Source organism: Podarcis liolepis (assembly GCF_965112155.1).
Source record: "Podarcis liolepis genome assembly, chromosome: 15".
NCBI classification, from domain to species: domain Eukaryota; kingdom Metazoa; phylum Chordata; class Lepidosauria; order Squamata; family Lacertidae; genus Podarcis; species Podarcis liolepis.
The window spans coordinates 18,997,374-19,017,474 of NC_139566.1; the positions used below are offsets into that span (position 1 = coordinate 18,997,374).

At 46.3% G+C, this 20,101-nt stretch overlaps 1 protein-coding gene and 1 long non-coding RNA gene across 3 annotated transcripts; one reads left to right on the forward strand and one right to left on the reverse strand.

The window, feature by feature from the left end:
• Positions 1–2,335: 2,335 nt before the first annotated feature.
• On the forward strand, positions 2,336–18,382 carry LOC310694783 (arylacetamide deacetylase-like 4). Of its 2 annotated transcripts, none has more exons than XM_083478348.1 (4): positions 2,336–2,638; positions 3,804–4,020; positions 4,822–4,885; positions 17,450–18,382. In XM_083478348.1, the coding sequence occupies exons 1-4, from the start codon at positions 2,462–2,464 to the stop codon at positions 18,228–18,230; spliced, it is 1,239 nt and encodes a 412-aa protein (XP_083334474.1). In that variant the 5' UTR covers positions 2,336–2,461; the 3' UTR covers positions 18,231–18,382. The 2 variants fall into 2 exon arrangements, with proteins under 2 accessions (XP_083334474.1, XP_083334473.1); XM_083478347.1 differs by lacking the exons at positions 2,336–2,638; positions 3,804–4,020; positions 4,822–4,885 and adding exons at positions 8,168–8,944; positions 12,534–12,750; positions 13,553–13,616.
• On the reverse strand, positions 14,605–17,443 carry LOC310694809. The gene is made up of 3 exons (XR_014519822.1): positions 17,235–17,443; positions 15,969–16,792; positions 14,605–15,135 (listed from the first exon to the last, which is right to left on the reverse strand). It is a non-coding gene; the product is annotated as an uncharacterized lncRNA (long non-coding RNA).
• Positions 18,383–20,101: the final 1,719 nt, after the last annotated feature.

Sequence of the window (20,101 nt, forward strand, 5' to 3'; positions counted from 1 at the left end):
TTTGCAAAGTTTTTTGTCACTCAGATTCGGGAAGAGGTAGACTCCACCGTGGGAGCAGGGCCGGGGCGGGAGAGTGCTAGAATCCTGTCTATCAAGTTGCATGGGATCAATTCCAATCTGTTACCTCCGAAGATGTGAACAGGCTGCTTGGACGAGTGAAACCAACCACCTGTCTCCTTGATCCTTGCCCATCCTGGCTTATAAAAGCTAGCTGGGAAGGGCTGGATGATAGGCTTTGCAGGGGGGTGGGGGTGAATGCTTCTCTCTGTGAGGGAGCCTTTCCAGATCTGCTGACAGAGGCGGTCTTTAAACTGCTTCTTAAACAAACATCTCTAGACCCAGCCAATATGGCCAACTATTGCCCAGTCTCAAGTCTTCCATTCTTGGGCAAGGTGATTGAGTGAGTGGTTGCTAAACAACTCCAGGCATGCCTGCAAGGAGTGGACCATTTTGGATCCCTTCCATTCAGGAATCAGGCCTCATCATGGGACTGAAACTGCCTTGGTCACGTTGGTCGATGATCTCTGGCAGGCTAGGGACAAAGGTGAGAGCTGTTTCCTAGTTCTGCTGGATCTCTCAGCGGTTTTGATACCATCGACCATAACATCTTTCTGGACCGTCTTGAGGGGCTGGGGGCACTGTTATACAGTGGTTTCGCTCCTTCCTCCTGGGCCGTGTTCAGAAAGTGGTGGTGGGGGATGAGTGTTCAGACCCCTGGGCTCTCACTTGTGGGGTGCCTCAGGGTTCCGTCCTCTCCCCCATGCTTTTCAACATCTACATGCAGCCACTGGGAGAGATCATCAGGGGGTTTGGGTTGGGTGTTCATCAATATGCGGATGATATCCAGCTCTACCTCTTTTTCAAATCAGAACCAGTGAAGGTGGTGAAGGTCCTGTGAGTGTCTGGAGGTGGTTGGAAGATGGATGACAGCTAACAGATTGAGGCTGAATCCTGACAAGACAGAAGTACTGTTTCTGGGGGACAGGAGGCGGGCAGGTGTGGAGGATGCCCTGGTCCTGAATGAGGTAATTGTGCCCCTGAAGGACCAGGTGTGCAGCCTGGGAGTCATTTTGGACTCACAGCTGTCCATGGAGGTGAAGATCAATTCTGTGTCCAGGGCAGCTGTTTACCAGCTCCATCTGGTACACAGGCTGAGACCCTATCTGCCCGTGGACTGTATCGCCAGAGTGGTGCATGCTCTAGTTATATCTCACTTGGATTACTGCAATGCTCTCTATGTGGGGCTACCTTTGAAGGTGACCCAGGAACTACAACTAATCCAGAATGCAGCAGCTAGACTGGTGACTGGGAGCGGCCGCCAAGACCACATAACACCGGTTTTGAAAGATCTACATTAGTTCCCAGTACATTTCCGAGCACAATTCAAAGCGTTGGTGCTGACCTGTAAAGCCCTAAATGGCCTCGGCCCAGAATACCTGAAGGAGCGTCTCCACCGCCATCATTCTGCTGAGGTCCAGCACCAAGGGCCTTCTGGCAATACCCTCACTGCGAGAAGCCAAGTTACAGGGAACCAGGCAGAAGGCCTCCCACCAGATGTCAAATAGAATAACAACTACCAGACTACCCAACCCCGGCCGTCCACAAGACATTATACTGTTCTTTCTCTTATCTGATACGGACAGTCAGACAACAGAGAAGGTCGCAAGGTACATCGAGAGAGCTGTGAAATTGAGGGCCACCATCTGAGTGACAGACGTGTTCATCTGACGGACCTCCTTTTGTTTGTTTTTATCCCCTCTTTATGTTTATTTTATTTTATTTTTAATTCTTGTATAGCTGTGGCCTGTTGGCTTTGCTAATAAAGTTCTGATTGATTGATACCAGACTTACAAGACATCTGAAGGCAGCCCTGTTTAGGGAAGCTTTTAATGTTTAACAGACCACTGTATTTTAATACTTTGTTGGAAGCCCCCCAGAGTGGCTGGGGAAACCCAGCCAGATGGCTGGGGTATAAATAATAAATAATAATAATAATAATAATAATAATTATTATTATTATTATTATTATTATTATTATTATTATTATTATTATTATTACCTCTTTTGTCACCACTATGTCCTGGCAAGGACAGTGATACTGCTGTTGGCAGGAAATCAACACTGGCATGAATGTGTCATCCATGAGAACCTGGGCTCTCTGAATCATGAGGGATGAAAGAGGCCAAAGTATGAGAACGCTATGTGAAGATGCGTTGAAGAACGTTTTAATGAGAACAATTTGTGAAGAACAATTTGTGAAGGCGTGTTGCAGGGGAAATATTTTAGATAAAAGAAGGATGCATGCCCTGATCTGATTGGCCTTCAGAGTATAGAAATCCCATGCACCTCTTCTTGGCTGAGGATGTTCTCTTGCACATGCTGTAGACTGTTCTTCTACAAAAGCCACTTGGCATCAGTCAAAGGGGAGGTCCCTACCTCTGTGCTTCTGAGCTGAAGGGAAATGGCATTTGGTGGAACTCTGTGGATGCTGCTATTATATATGATCATTTTCATTCACTCCTTGCTGTTTGCACAGGGAGTTTATTATCATTTTACAAGGACCCACATTCCTCCAGGAATCACCCACGGCAGAAAATTATATTTTTTATCTTTTGCATTGGGATATCTCCTTGAACTGGTAAGTTTGTTTTACATATATCACAATCAAGAGGTTGGGGTGATACTCCCCCCCCCTAAAAAAGGCTGCAGTGTTTTGGATTTATTAGTTTAGAGAAAAGGCAAGCTGCTGGTTGCATGATAGCAGTCTATATAATTTGTGCATGTCATGGAGAAAGTGGATAGAGAAAAATGTTTCTCCCTGTCTCATGACACTAGAACTAAATGTTGGAAGATTCAGGAAAGCTATAAGAGGGGACTTGTTTGCACTGGACATTTTCAAACTATGGAAGTCTCTTTCACAGGGGGCAGTGATGGCCAGTGCTTTTTTCTAAAAAAAAAAAAATGTTTAGAAAACTCTCATTTTGACTCAAGAAAATCACCATGTAATAGTTCAAATCAGGAAAAATAAATACAGTAAATGGACAAAAGTACAAAGATTCACAAAATGTTTAGGGGTATGCGTACCCCTGTGTCCCCTGCCAGAAAAAAGCACTGTGAATCCAAAGGTAAATTAACGAAAGAGAGGGCTATGGATGGCTGCTAGCCAGCATGGCTATGCTCTGCCTCTACAGCTCAAGGCAGCAATGCTTCTGTACACCAGATAGGGGACAGGGCTCCTGTGCTCAGATCCTGCTTGAAGGTTTCCCACAGGCACTGGGAGGAATAATCTGCTGGACTAGATGGGCCATAGGCCGGGACCGACAGGCTCTTTTTATATTCTTATGGAGAGAGGGAGGGAGGGAGAGAGAGAGAGAGAGAGTTTCATGCCATCCCAAACTCCCAAGAAGTGAGTGGTGAATGAAAAGATATACAGTAGTACCTTGGTTTGCATACATATTGGTTTGTATATATTTTGGATTACAAACAAGTCAAACCTGGAAGTGTGTGTCCCGGCCCCCCGGTTTGCAACCTTTTTTTGGATTACAACCCATTTTTTTGGATTATGAAAAAAAAAATTGGGGAGGCCCCTGTGGTGAAAGCACACCTTGACTTACAACCTGTTTTGGTTTACAAACGGACCTCCGGAATGGATTATGGTTGTAAAGCAAGGTACCACTGTACAATGTAGTTGCCCCACATATGAGAGGTTCATTCCACAGGCAGTGCATATATGCAAAATATGATTTTTATATGCAAAGCTATCTGAGGCTGATCATAAATGCTGAATGTTTTGGTTTAAACAGGGAGTGTTTCTGGAAAAACTGGGCATTTGCCATAGATATGTCATCTGCAGGGCTGTGTACGATGCCATACCTACAAAGAAGGACTTAAACTTGATCAGAAAGGACCTGGTTTTTGATGGGGTGCCAGTGAGGGTGTACTGGCCCAAGACACCAGCTGCTGGGAACAGGAGAGGAATCATCTATCTTCATGGAGGCGCTGGACTCCTTGGAAGCATCCGTAAGTTCTTCGAAAGAGTCTCAAAATGGTTCACTACATTGTTTGAGGAGAGTTTGGGCATTATACATTATACCTTAGTATAAAAGTCCTGAAATGTTTGCTATGGAGGGCTTCGGGTGGTTTGTACTGCCCCTGTAGGCAGTTTAAGTTTAATGCAAGATGGGACCATGAGGCAAGAAAACGGGGCTGAGGCCCCCTGTTACAAAGGCGTCCAGTTCTGTAGTAATTCTGTGAACGGCCCAGAAATTCTGTGAACCGCCCTGAGACCTCCGGGTATAGGGCGGTGGATAAATTCAATAAATAAGTAGAAATATATAAATTAAAATTAAAATTCCTAGTGTCACAGTCAATGAAAAATCCTAAAAATGTCAAAGAAGGTGTTTCTGCTTCATGTACCAGGGGACTTTTATGAAAGGGCTTTAAGAGGAGATCAGAAATAACTGGAAAGAAGCCAATAAATGTAGGTGGAAGTTTGGTTTTGGTTTTTACCCACTGACACTGCTTGATCTCTGCTACAGATCAGGAGAGGGTAAAACCACAGAATGCCCCATTTACAAAGAGTTCAATGCAACTGAGTTTTCCCCAGAGGAACTTCATTAAAAGTTGTTGTTTTCTACAATCAAGTGGCATACAGTATACAATTTATGACATAAAAATAAATAAATAAGCTCATCTATATTAGCTATATCTCTTTATTCCAACAGATTTACTTTTAGGAGGACTAACCCTGTGTCAACTCACAATGATTTCAGTGTGAATGAGCAGGGGAAATTGTAATGGAGGGCTTGTGTTTTCTTCCAGGAGCCTGTGAAAACGTCTGCTGTTCCATTGTCCACGAAAGTGATTCAGTGGTTGTGAATGTCGGGTAAGTGGTTTCACTCTCTTGGTATCCAAAACAATGCGTAATGCCTCTCAGCTTCCAACCTTTCCTGAGTCCAGAGGAATGATGATGATGATGATAATTCATTGGCACCCAATGAAAAAAATAGTAAAAACCCAATACACCAAACACTAAAAACGTCCCTGGACAGGGCTGTCTTCAGATGTCTTTTAAAAATCACATAGATGTTTAACTCCTTGAAATCTGCTGGGGGGGGGGGCATTCCACAGAGCGGGTGCGGCTACCAAAAAGGCCCTCTGCCTGGTTCCCTGTTACCTCACCTTTCACAATGAGGGAACCACAAGAAGATCCTTTGGAGCTGGGTTGGACGATGGGGATGGAAACGCTCCTTCAGGTATACAGGTCCACAGCTGTTTAGGGCTTTAAAGGTTAGCACCAACATTTTGAATTGTGCTCGGAAACCTACTGGAATCTCTGGTAAGAATTCACTTCAACACCACCTTGTTCGTTACCCAGGTGAGAAACCACCTTTTAAATCACAGAAAACTATTTTCAGGTCCAGCATCTTGGTTAGGCACCTGGTGTTTTTATTTATCTATTGCAATAGGACAGAGCTCAGTTCAATGTGCCCATTAAGAAGGTCTGTCCGAGGCACATCAGATTGAAAGCTTATATAGTAACACAGCATACAAAGAGTCATAAAACTTCCCCTTTACATGCGTCAAGAAAGGTCATAGGTCATTGGATAGAAAACAAGTATGGCGTCTTCCTGCTATCAACTCCCCCCCCCATAACTTGGGACCTGTGTTCTTTAGGGGCACAGTTTCCCCATTCAGTTTCCCCCACACCTCCCCCGACCCCCGTTCACCAGAAACAGTTGTTGTTGTTTAGTCGTGTCTGACTCTTCATGACCCCATGGACCAGAGCACGCCAGGCACTTCTGTCTTCCACTGCCTCCCGCAGTTTGGTCAAACTCATGCTGGTAGCTTCGAAGACACTATCTAACCATCTCATCCTCTGTCGTCCCCTTCTCCTTCTGCCCTCCATCTTTCCCAACATCAGGGTCTTTTCCAGGGAGTCTTCTCTTCTCATGAGGTGGCCAAAGTATTGGAGCCTCAGCTTCAGGATCTGTCCTTCCAGTGAGCACTCAGGGCTGATTTCCTTAAGAATGGATCGGTTTGATCTTCTTGCAGTCCATGGGACTCTCAAGAGTCTCCTCCAGCACCATAATTCAAAAGCATCAATTCTTCGGCGATCATCCTTCTTTATGGTCCAGCTCTCACTTCCATACATCACTACTGGGAAAACCATAGCTTTTACTATACGGACCTTTGTTGGCAAGGTGATGTCTCTACTTTTTAAGATGCTGTCTAGGTTTGTCATTGCTTTTTCCCCAAGAAGCAGGCGTCTTTTAATTTCGTGGCTGCTGTCGCCATCTGCAGTGATCATGGAGCCCAAGAAAGTAAAATCTCTCACTGCCTCCATTTCTTCCCCTTCTATTTGCCAGGAGGTGATGGGACCAGTGGCCATGATCTTCGTTTTTTTGATGTTGAGTTTCAGACCATATTTTGCGCTCTCCTCTTTTACCCTCAATAAAAGGTTCTTTAATTCCTCCTCACTTTCTGCCATCAAGGTTGTGTCATCTGCATATCTGAGGTTGTTGATATTTCTTCCGGCAATCTTAATTCCGGCTAGGGATTCATCCAGCCCAGCCTTTCGCATGATGAATTCTGCATATAAGTTAAATAAGCAGGGAGACCATATACAGCCTTGTCGTACTCCTTTCCCAATTTTGAACCAGTCAGTTGTTCCATATCCAGTTCTAACTGTAGCTTCTTGTCCCACATAGAGATTTCTCAGGAGACAGATGAGGTGATCAGGCACTCCCATTTCTTTAAGAACTTGCCATAGTTTGCTGTGGTTGACACAGTCAAAGCCTTTGCATAGTCAATGAAGCAGAAGTAGATGTCTTTCTGGAACTCTCTAGCTTTCTCCATAATCCAGAGCATGTTTGCAATTTGGTCTCTGGTTCCTCTGCCTCTTCTAAATCCAGCTTGCACTTCTGGGAGTTCTCGGTCCACATACTGCTTGAGCCTTCCTTGTAGAATTTTAAGCATAACCTTGCTAGTGTGTGAAATGAGTGCAATTGTGCGGTAGTTGAAGCATTCTTTGGCACTGCCCTTCTTTGGGATTGGGATGTAGACTGATCTTCTCCAATCCTCTGGCCACTTCTGAGTTTTCCAAACTTGCTGGCGTATTGAGTGTAGCACCTTAACAGCATCATCTTTTAAAATTTTAAATACCGTATTTTTCTCCCTATAGGACACACTTTTTCCCCTCCAAAAATGAAGGGGAAATCTATGTGCATCCTATGGGGCGAATGCAGGCTTTCGCTGAAGCTTGGAGAGCGAGAGGGGTCGGTGCGCACCGACCCCTCTCGCTCTCCAGGCTTCAGGAAGACATCCGCAGCCTAGGCAGCCCTGCGGGAGTTCCTTCTTTGTCTTCCAATGGCAGCCTTCCCTTTCTGTGGGGGGAACAATCTCCCTTTCCTATTGTCCCAGTCTTAAAGTAAGAAGAAAAGGTCAGGTCCACAATTCTACCCAGTCGGATTTATTAAAATCAGCATGACATCTGTAAGTACATAAGCAGCATTCATTGGCATACAAACTGTCATAATGCAAACATTCCTAGAGCCTCCTCCATGAATTGGCCGGATCCTCTTTTAAAGCTACCCAACCAGGTCACCAAGTTAGCTAATTCCATTGATTAGCTGTCGCTCCATAATACCATAATACCTTAACAGCATCATCTTTTAAAATTTTAAATAGTTCAGCTGGAATACCATCACTTCCACTGGCCTTGTTATTTGAAGTGCTTTCTAAGGCCCATTTGACTTCACTCTCCAGGATGTCTGTCTCAAGGTCAGCAACCACACTACCCGGGGTGTACGAGCCATCCATATCTTTCTGGTATAATTCCTCTGTGTATTCTTGCCACCTCAAAAATAAAAGTGCCCATTTCTGAAGCAGGTGGCTTTCAGAAAAACCAAGAACGTCCTGCTGATTTCTACTTCTGGTGGCTGCTGGGAGGGACCCTCCCTGCCCCTGGCAGAAGAGGGAGATTTCTTTGGAAATGTCTTACAGTGTGAGAACACCTAATCCTTCCCCTTCAATGATGTCCCTCTCCTCATCAAGAAAAAGAGTGAGGAGAGTTACACAGTCCTCAACTGTGCCGTGCTTGACAGCTGTCCACAGAGAAAACTGAAAAGCTGGATGCTGCCATAAAGAAATGAAATAAAGAAATGAAAAGTGGAGTTGCATGTGCAGCAATCAAATCTGCGCAAGAGCAGGATTGGCTCCCATTGTGTGCATGGACAGTGCCAACCTCTTTGCTCAACACACTGTCCTGACAGGGGCAGTGCTACTGCTGTTGGCAGGAGGTTAACGCTGACATTGATGTGCCGTCCCTGATAATGTGCGCTCTCTGAATTACGAGGGATGAAAGACGCCACAGTATTTTCTGTGGGAGGGCAAGCACCACAAAAATGAAGACGTGTTGCGAGACCAGTCAGTGTCTCTTGTAAGGAAGGATGCTTGTCGTGACCTGATTGGCCTTCAGAGGCTATGGAAATCACATGCACCTCTACCTTCTGGAGGAGGCGTTGGGAAGATACACACACCTCCACATACACTCCACCCTGTGTGAAAAACAAACACAGCAACCAGGAATGAAAGCCTGCAATCTCTGAACAGATTACGAAATTACTTTTTTTTCTTCTCAATTGAAAGCAATGTGGGTTGGTCGAGGATGTTCTCTTGCACATGCTGTAGACTGTTCTTCTATAAAAGCCACTTGGCATCAGTCAAAGGGGAGGTCCCTACCTCTGTGCTTCTGAGCTGAAGGGAAATGGCATTTGGTGGAACTCTGTGGATGCTGCTATTATATATGATCATTTTCATTCACTCCTTGCTGTTTGCACGGGGAGTTTATTATCATTTTACAAGGACCCACATTCCTCCAGGAATCACCCACGGCAGAAAATTATATATTTTTTCTTTTGCATTGGGATATCTCCTTGAACTGGTAAGTTTGTTTTACATATATCACAATCAGGGGGTTGGGGTGATACTCCCCCCCTCCCCATTAAAAAGGCTGCAGAGTTTGGGATTTATTAGTTTAGAGAAAAGGCAAGCTGCAGGTGACATGATAGCAGTCTATAAAATTTGTGCATGTCATGGAGAAAGTGGATAGAGAAAAATGTTTCTCCCTGTCTCATGACACTAGAACTACTGTATTTTTTGCCCCATAGGATGCACCAAGTTTTTTTTGGGGGGGGGAAATAAAGAAAAAAAATTATTTTCCCCCCCCCAGGCGCTTGCGGGGCAGGCAACGGGGAGAAGTGCTCTTCTCCCTGCCGCCCGCCTGCACACCAGGTCCGGGGACAGCGGGAAGACGCGCTGCGCCTCCCAGCTGTCCCCGGAGCTTGCGGGGCTGGCATCGGGGAGAAGCACGCGTCTCCCCGCCGTCAGCCTCCAAACCACATCGGGAGACAGCGGGATGTCAGCGTTCCGCCTCCCCGCTGTCCCCCGACCTTGTGGGGCTGGCACTGCGGCTCTCCTGAATCCTGGAGAGCGAGAGGGGTCGGTGCGCACCGACACCTCTCGCTTTCCAGGCTTCAGCGAAAGCCTTCATTCGCCCCATAGGACGCACACACATTTCCCCTTCATTTTTGGAGGGGGAAAAGTACGTCCTATAGGGCGAAAAATACGGTAAATGTTGGAAGATTCAGGAAAGCTATAAGAGGGGACTTGTTTGCACTGGACATTTTCAAACTATGGAAGTCTCTTTCACAGGGGACAGTGATGGCTGCCAAGTTGGATAAGTATCCAAATTCACAAAGGAGAAGGCTAGCTCTTTTTACGTTCTTATGGGGGGGGGGCGCTTCATGCCAACCCAAACTCCAAGAGGTGAGTGGTGAATGAAAGGATATACAGTGGTACCTTGGTCTGCATACATATTGGTTTGCATACATTTTGGATTACAAACAAGTCAAACCTGGAAGTGCGTGTCCCGGTTTGCAACCTTTTTTTGGATTACAACCCATTTTTTTGGTATATGAAAAAAAAATTGGGGAGGCCCCTGTGGCGAAACCGCGCCTTGGGTTACAACCCAAGGGACCGATTCGGATGGTCCGATTCGGATGGTCCGCCCCCGCCACTTAATGGATCCAATTGGCTTCCAGAGAGTGGTAGGGGATGTTTTATCCCAAGTTGATGGCCTTTCAGCTGATTCCCTGGTGTCCCGCTGGAATGCGGAGTTAACCAGGGCAATTGACTGTCTGGCTCCGAAGCGCCCTCTCCGATTGCATGGAGCCTGGACAGCCCCGTGGTTTCCCCCGGAGCTGAGGGTGATGAAACAATCGTTGAGATGGCTAGAGCGCCGGTGGCGGAAAACTCTTACTGAATCAGACCGGACACGGGCTAGAGCTCAACGTCGAGCCTACCAAGTGGCAATGGCGACGGCGAAGAGGGCTTTCTTCGCCGCCTCCATTGCATCTGCAGAAAACAGCAGCAGGAGACTTTTTCAGGTGGTTCGCAATCTATCAGAACCACTTGTACCACCGGGGCCTGGAAGGGACCCCAAGATCTCCTGCAATGCTTTTGCAAAGTTTTTTTGCAGATAAAGTCGCTCAGATTCAGAGGGAGGTAGACTCCACCGTGGGAGCAGGGCCAGGGCGGGAGAGTGCTAGAGTTCTGTCTAGTCCTGTTACATGGGATCAATTCCAATTTGTTACCTCTGAAGATGTGGATAGGCTGCTTGGACAAGTGAAACCGACCACCTGTCTCCTTGATCCTTGCCCATCCTGGCTGATAAAAGCAAGCCGGGAAGGGCTGGGCGATGGGCTATGCGGGGTAGTGAATGCTTCCCTCTGTGAGGGAGCCTTCCCAGACCCGCTGAAAGAGGCGGTCATTAAACCGCTTCTTAAAATATCTTTAAACCCAGCCTATTTGGCCAATTATCGCTCAGTCCCAAATTTACCATTCTTGGGCAAGGTGATTGAGCGGGTGGTTGCCAAACAACTCCAAGCACGCCTGCAGGATGCGGACCATTTGGATCCCTTCCAATCAGGATTCAGGCCTCATCATGGCACTGAAACTGCCTTGGTCACACTGGTTGATGATCTCCGGTGGGCTAGGGACAAAGGTGAGAGCTGTTTCCTAGTTCTGCTGGATCTCTCAGCGGCCTTTGACACCATCGACCATCACATCCTTCTGGACCGTCTAGATGGGCTGGGAGCTGGGGGTACTGTTATACGGTGGTTCCGCTCCTTTCTCCTGGGCCGTGTCCAGAAAGTGGTGGTGGGGGGATGAGTGTTCAGACCCCTGGGCTCTCACTTGTGGGGTGCCTCAGGGTTCCGTCCTCTCCCCCATGCTTTTTAATATCTATATGAAGCCACTGGCAGAGATCATCAGGGGGTTTGGGCTGGGTGTTCATCAGTATGCAGATGACACCCAGCTCTACCTCTCCTTTAAATCAGAACCAGTGAAGGCGGTGAAGGTCCTGTGTGAGTGCCTGGAAGCGGTTGGAGGATGGATGGCGGCTAACAGATTGAGGTTGAATCCTGACAAGACAGAAGTGCTGCTTTTGGGGGACAGGGGGCGGGCAGGTGTGGGGGATTCCCTGGTCCTGAATGGGGTAACTGTGCCCCTGAAGGACCAGGTGTGCAGCCTGGGAGTCATTTTGGACTCACAGCTGTCCATGGAGGCGCAGGTTAACTCTGTGTCCAGGGCAGCTGTCTACCAGCTCTACCTGGTACGCAGGCTAAGACCCTATCTGCCTGCAGACTGTCTTGCCAGAGTGGTGCATGCTCTGGTTATCTCCCGCTTGGACTACTGCAACACGCTCTACGTGGGGCTACCTTTGAAGGTGACCCGGAAGCTGTAATTAATCCAGAATGCGGCAGCTAGACTGGTTGACTGGCCGCCGGGACCACATAACACTGGTTTTGAGAGATCTGCATTGGCTCCCAGTACGTTTCGGAGCACAATTCAAAGTGGTGGTGCTGACCTTTAAAGCCCTAAACGGCCTCGGTCCTGTATACCTGAAGGAGCATCTCCACCCCCATCGTTCAGCCCGGACACTGAGATCCAGCGCCGAGGGCCTTCTGGCGGTTCCCTCATTGCGAGAAGTGAGGCTACAGGGAACCAGGCAGAGGGCCTTCTCGGTAGTGGCGCCTGCCCTGTGGAATGCCCTCCCAGCAGATGTCAAAGCAATAAACAGCTATTTTACTTTTAAAAGACAACTGAAGGCAGCCCTCTTTAGGGAGGTTTTTAATGTCTGATGCTGTACAGTTTTTAATATTCAGTTGGAAGCCGCCCAGAGTGGCTGGGGAAACCAGCCAGATCGGCGGGGTATAAATAATAATAATAATAATAATAATAATAATAATAATAATAATAATAATAATAATAATAATAATATTAACCTGTTTTGATTTACAAACGGACCTCCGGAATGGATTATGGTTGTAAAGCAAGGTACCACTGTACAATGTAGTTGCCCCACATATGAGAGGTTCATTCCACAGGCAGTGCATATATGCAAAATATGATTTTTATATGCAAAGCTATCTGAGGCTGATCATAAATGCTGAATGTTTTGTTTTAAACAGGGAGTGTTTCTGGAAAAACTGGGCATTTGCCATAGATATGTCATCTGCAGGGCTGTGTACGATGCCATACCTACAAAGAAGGACTTAAACTTGATCAGAAAGGACCTGGTTTTTGATGGGGTGCCAGTGAGGGTGTACTGGCCCAAGACACCAGCTGCTGGGAACAGGAGAGGAATCATCTATCTTCATGGAGGCGCTGGACTCCTTGGAAGCATCCGTAAGTTCTTTGAAAGAGTCTCAAAATGGTTCACTACATTGTTCGAGGAGAATTTGGGCTGGCACATTAGTATAAAAGTCCTGAAATGTTTGCTATGGAGGGCTTCGGGTGGTTTGTACTGCCCCTATAGGCAGTTTAAGTTTAATGCAAGATGGGACCATGAAGCAAGAAAACGGGGCTGAGGCCCCCTGTTACAAAGGCGTCCAGTTCTGTAGTAATTCTGTGAACGGCCCTGAAATTCTGTGAACCGCCCTGAGACCTCTGGGTATAGGGCGGTAGATAAATTCAATAAATAAGTAGAAATATATAAATTAAAATTAAAATTCCTAGTGTCACAGTCAATGGAAAATCCTAAAAATGTCAAAGAAGGTGTTTCTGCTTCATGTACCAAGGTACTTTTATGAAAGGGCTTTAAGAGGAGATCAGAAATAACTGGAAAGAAGCCAAGAAATGTAGGTGGAAGTTTGGTTTTGTTTTTTACCCACTGACACTGCTTGATCTCTGCTACAGATCAGGAGAGGGTAAAACCACAGAATGCCCCATTTACAAAGAGTTCAATGCAACTGAGTTTTCCCCAGAGGAACTTCATTAAAAGTTGTTGTTTTCTACAATCAAGTGGCATACAGTATACAATTTATGACATAAAAATAAATAAATAAGTTCATCTAAATTAGCTATATCTCTTTATTCCAACAGATTTACTTTTAGGAGGACTAAGCCTGTGTCAACTCACAATGATTTCAGTGTGAATGAGCAGGGGAAATTGTAATGGAGGGCTTGTGGGGCTTATGTTTTCTTCCAGGAGCCTGTGAAAACGTCTGCTGTTCCATTGTCCACGAAAGTGATTCAGTGGTTGTGAATGTTGGGTAAGTGGTTTCACTCTCTTGGTATCCGAAACAATGCGTAATGCCTCTCAGCTTCCAACCTTTCCTGAGTCCAGAGGAATGATGATGATAATAATAATAATAATTCTTTTTATGATGCCCATCTGACTGGGTTGCCATGCACACAATGAAAAAAAAGAAAAAAGACAGTACATCAAACACTAAAAACTTCCCTGGACAGGGCTGCCTTCAGATGTCTTTTAAAAATCACATACAGTAGATGTTTAACTCCTTGAAATCTGCTGGGGGGGGGGGGCATTCCACAGAGCGGGTGCAGCTACCAAAAAGGCCCTCTGCCTGGTTCCCTGTTACCTTTCACAATGAGGGAACTACCAGAAGATCCTTTGGAGCTGGGTTGGACGATGGGGATGGAAACGCTCCTTCAGGTATACAGGGTCATAGCTGTTTAGGGCTTTAAAGGTTAGCACCAACATTTTGAATTGTGCTCGGAAACCTACTGGAATCTGTGGTAAGAATTCACTTCAACACCACCTTGTTCGTTACCCAGGTGAGAAACCACCTTTTAAATCACAGAAAACTATTTTCAGGTCCAGCATCTTGGTTAGGCACCTGGTGTTTTTATTTATCTATTGCAATAGGACAGAGCTCAATTCAATGTGCCCGTTAAGAAGGTCTGTCCGAGGCACATCAGATCGAAAGCTTATATCAGGGGTCGGCAACGTGCAGCCCATGGGCCAGATGCAGCCCACGAAGACCGTTTTACAGCCCCATGAGCCACCCCGGAACCGGGCCGCCTGCTGGTCAAGTCCCCCGCGTACTGCGCTAAACCGACGCAGCGCAGTGCGGGGACTCACGAGCGGTGCTGGAAATCGCTTCTGTGCATGCCCAGATGCCTAAAACAGCTTTTGTGCAGGCACAATTTTCAGCATCTGGGCATGCGCAGACGCGATTTCTGGCACCATGGACGTGCACAATGCGATTTCCAGTGTCGCGCTGTGCCGGTCTGTCCCACGGACAATCTCCGTGGGAGTAGTTCAGCCCACGGCCGGTAAGCGTTGCCGACCCCTGGTTTATATAGTAACATAGCACACTAAGAGTCATAAAACCTCCCCTTCACGTGTGTCAAGAAAGGTCACAATCTTCCTGCTATCAATCTCTCTCTCCCCCCACCCCACTAGTACCTTGGGATGCCCACAAGTGACTAGGTCGTTGGACCATTCTAGGTATCGGATGTCCCATGTTGCCCTGGCAAGCTAGCCCATTATCACTCTTTATTGACATTCTTCCATCTATCTTTCAGGAAACTTCCAAGGATTTCTGATAAACACCACTTTCAGAGTTAGAGAAGGAAAGATGGAATGCAATGTAGGATGCAGAGACTCATATCCGCAGAACACACAAAGTCTTGCTCATTTTTAAGGTTAAATGGAATAAAAAGTGAAACATTGAACATTATTAAAATAAAAATACAAGGCATGACCAGAAAGTTTGGTGAATGGTCACAGAAATTGGACAGCGAGAAATATTTGAACATACATACCTTGTTGTTGTTTAGTCGCGTCCGACTCTTTGTGACCCCATGGACCAGAGCACGCCACACACTTCTGTCTTCCACTGCCTCCCGCAGGTTAGTCAAACTCATGCTGGTAGCTTCGAAGACACTATCCAACCACCTCGTCCTCTGTCGTCCCCTTCTCTTTGTGTCCTCCATCTTTCCCAACATCAGGGTCTTTTCCAGGGAGTCTTCTCTTCTCATGAGGTGGCCAAAGTATTGGAGCCTCAGCTTCAGGATCTGTCCTTCCAGTGAGCACTCAGGGCTGATTTCCTTAAGAATGGATCGGTTTGATATTCTTGCAGTCCATGGGACTCTCAAGAGTCTCCTCCAGCACCATAATTCAAAAGCATCAATTCTTCGGCGATCAGCCTTCTTTATGGTCCAGCTCTCACTTCCATACATCACTACTGGGAAAACCATAGCTTTTACTATACGGACCTTTGTTGGCAAGGTGATGTCTCTACTTTTTAAGATGCTGTCTAGGTTTGTCATTGCTTTTCTCCCAAGAAGCAGGCGTCTTTTAATTTCGTGGCTGCTGTCGCCATCTGCAGTGATCATGGAGCCCAAGAAAGTAAAATCTCTCACTGCCTCCATTTCTTCCCCTTCTATTTGCCAGGAGGTGATGGGACCAGTGGCCATGATCTTTGTTTTTTTGATGTTGAGCTTCAGACCATATTTTGCGCTCTCCTCTTTCACCCTCAATAAAAGGTTCTTTAATTCCTCCTCACTTTCTGCCATCAAGGTTGTGTCATCTGCATATCTGAGGTTGTTGATATTTCTTCCGGCAATCTTAATTCCGGCTAGGGATTCATCCATACCTTACAGGCCTTCAAAGTAGGCCCCCTCTGATACAATGCACCATTGACAACAGCTTCCCTCGTCACAGCAGCTTGGACGTGTGAAATGTTGGAAAATCCGTGCCCTTTCAGAGCAGATTTCAGTTTTGGAAAAAGAAAAAAATCAACTGGGGCTAGATCGGGAGAATATGGAGGGTGGGACAACCCAGTAATGATTTCATGCGGAATACGCAATTCTTCCGCCATCATTCGGATGGACAAACGCCGATCCCGCATCAGTAATTCACAAACTCTGTTGACATTTGCTGCCATTCTGCTCATCGATGGTCTTCCAGACCAAGGGTCATCTTCAGTGGTTTGCCGCCCTTCACGGAAACGCTTAAACCACACATACAGTGTCTTTCGAGTTATAGCTTCATCTCCGTACACAATTATGAGTATTTCATGGGTTTCCAATGCCAATTGTATGCTTGAATATTTCTCACTGTCCCATTTTTGTGACCATTCACCAAACTTTCCAGTCACACCTTGTATATACAACTTGGATCTCTAATTCTTATATCAGATCCAATATAGTTATTTTAAGACTGGTGTCATAAAGCAAGACCTGAGCAGAAGAGCTTTCTCCCCAGCTGCAATTTCCAGCAGCTGGTATTCAGAAGCATTACTGCCTCTGATAGTAGTGGCAGCACACCATCCTTGTGACTAGTACCCATTGGTATGAGTGATTGCTAGGAGTCTTGCTAACTTGATCAGGAGAGCTGCAGTGGAGCCTGCTAATGGACAAGGGAAAGCAAGAAGGAAGCCGCTGGAGGGTGGAGAAAGGTGTGTTGTAATGAAACAGCCTGTCAGGGAACTGACATCAGAGGCACGGGAGAAGGAGAGGGTCTCTGATTCTGCAGGAGAAGGTCCCAGCGCTAGGGGGAGACTCGGCTGGGAAGAAGGGGAAGGGAATAAGTGTAACACCAGGGATCCAGGAGAGCAATGGGACCAGGAGGTGCAGGGGCTCCAGGACTCTTTGCTGGAAGTTAGTGAGGAGAGCCCAGGCACCCCGCTACCCAGGCCCACCCTGCGCAGGAGACTCCCGCGCAGTGAGAGGCGGAGACGCTTAGGCGTCAAACAGCTCTTATGTTGGCAGCGCTTTAAGAAACGCCCACAGACAGATTCTACGAGTGACTAAGGGCAGCCACGCTGAGATGGGCTGTGCAGTCCGAAGGGTTTAACCAGGGAATCTAATGCCCAAACGGGGCAGGATTACGCACGAGTAACTCCCAACCACTACACAGCCTATTTGTCCAAAGGGAAGATTTGCATTTGCTTTCCATTTTTGTCTCAGGTCCCACCCACAACTGCCATGTGACCCCCACAAGGTTGCACAGAAACGAATGTGGCCCTAGGAGTGAAAAAGATTCCCAGAACTTGCAATACGTAATGCAGGAAAACGGTCCTTTTCTGTGAAGTGTATGATTTTGAGTGTGGGTGATATCTTGTTTTCTCTTTAGATTTCGTTTAGCACCTGAGCATCTCTATCCAGTCCCTGTGCTGGACTGTTTAACTGCTACAATACACTTTCTGAAGAATGCAAAGGAATACGGAGTGGACCCCAACTGCATTGCCATTGCTGGGGAGAGTAGCGGAGGCACATTTGCAACAGCTATTTGTCAAGAACTGGTGACCAGAGAGGACCTCCCAAGACTGCGAGCTCAGGTCCTTATCAACCCATTCCTACAATCAGTGGACTTCAATTTGCCATCCTATCAGCAAAACCAATCAGTTCCTCCCTTGTTCAGGAAACGAATTATCAAATTTGGTTTGACATATCTCACTGGGAAGACAATGAATATAGATGGAGTTCTGAAAGGCACCCATGTCCCTCCTGATTTGAGGGAGAAATTCCGAAAATGGATAAGTGCTGATAACATTCCCGAAGAATTTAAAGCTAGGGGCTATGTTCCTGTAGAACCTGCTCCATTTTCAGAAGAACTTTATGAACAAGTTAAAAGAGGTGCTGAGACAATGTGTGCCCCCCTTCACGCAGAGGATGACATAATCCGCCAGCTCCCAGAGACTTTCATTCTAACCTGTGAATATGATGTTCTCCGGGACGATGGGCTGTTGTACAAGAAGCGGCTAGAGGACCACGGTGTGCCAGTGACATGGTATCATCTTACAGATGCATGCCATTCAACAATTTGCTATTTGGGTTGGGGGCCACTTGAATTTCCGAGCTCAAAGAAATGTTTGCAGCATGTGGTACAGTTCTTGAAAGGTTTATATCGATGAATGACCTTCTTTGTCTTCCAATGGCAGCCTTCCCTTTCTGTGGGGGGACAATCCCCCTTTCCTAGTGTCCCAATCCTAAAGTAAGAAGAAAAGGTCAGATCCAAAATTCTATCCAGTCAGATTTATTAAAATCACCATGACATCTGTAAGTACCTAAGCAAAGCCTGCTGGATTGGCCCACTTCATCCAGCATCCTGTTCTCACAGTGACCAAAAAGAGGCCTCTTGAGATGCCTGCAAGCAGTACCTGGGTGCAAGAAAGTTATTCCTACTTGTGATTCCTAGCAAGCAGCATGCAGTGGCTTACAGCCTACAATTGTGCAAACGTACCTATAGCCTCCTCCATGAATTGGCCTGATCCTCTTTTAAAGCTATCCAACTGGATCACCAAGTTAGCTCATTCCATTGACTAACTGTTGCTTCAAAATAAAAAAATTCCTTCCAGTAGTACCTTAAAGACCAACTAAGTTAGTTCTTGGTATGAGCTTTCGTGTGCATGCACACTTCTTCAGATACTTCTTCTTTTTTATTTTTTTATTTTTTATTTTTTATTTTTTTTATTTATTTTGACTATGGCAGACCAACACGGCTACCTATCTGTTGCTTCAAAATATTTGAAAGATTTAGCAATAACAGAGGAGCTCCTGTGCAATAAACTAGACCGATCTAAGCCCTTGTGAATGATATGAACTCATTTAATTACACCAACATTAGACAGGATTATAGCGAAACTGAAGGGTGGGAATATATTTACCCTTCAGAATTAGGGCCATGATACCTGAAGTATCTTTCTATATGTACCTCTTCCAACCAGATATGTACACCTGAAAGCAGACTGGGATCTACGAAAGAGGGTGAGGTATGAGATATGGTTCTGCTGCACAGCCCCAAGCTATGTCCCCACAGCTATTGTCAGCACTAACCAAAGTTTCCAGAACATTTTGAAGGTCACCTTCATGTGGAACCCATTGCAGTAATCCAAATGGGAGGTCACTAGTGCTGATCCTGACAGGAAGATAATGCCACAGGCCAGCATGGGGAGATGATGGGTAAGGAGGAACAGGACGCAGACTTCCGGTCCACTGCAAAGGGAAATGGTGGTGAGCTCCGTGTTGTCCTATTAAGGAAGGACACAGTCTAGGCTGTCAGGGCTTTAGGGGTGAGCTCCAGGGCTAGGCGCCCCCCGAAAAATCCCCACGGAAGAGTGGAGACTCCAGGGGTCCAGCGGAGCATTGGTAACTCGCCGTAATCCGACCCCCCAGCTGCCGGTGCTGCGTCAGGGAAGAAAGAGGCTTGAGTCCGCTCACAGCTCTAATGCATCCTGCAGCCAAAGCCACACACTGCCACCGTAAGCAGTGGATTTTCCAATTAAGAGGTACAAACCAAATAAAGCTTTTAGAGAAGAAATTAGCTTTAAATTGACTGATTTGGTAAAAAGGAAGCCAAAAAGGAAGTCAGCTTCCGATTTCTGCGGGCAAGCTCTGCAAGGGGACTTTTTGTGAATGGGAGCAGAGAGTAATTGCAGCTAATGGAGACTTTGTATTTTTCTGACATTTGTGAGACTCTCTTTCTTTTAGACACATATTAGTTCCAGTTGTGTCAAGTTGTCCTTTGGATACTGGTGGGATACAATTTGACAGCTGGACAGAGTTTGACAGATTGGTACTTTGGTAGAGTAGAAAGCAAAAAGACTTGTATAAAAGAGCTGTGGAAATACAAGCTTTAATTTTAAGCCCTGGAACTTGGTGATACAAAACAGAGGCTAAGTAGGAGAACTCTCTATTATATTGGGGAAGAAATTCCCCAAGAAGGAAAGAGAACCTGGAATAGCTGGAGTTACCGTATTTTTCGCTCTATAAGACGCACCAGACC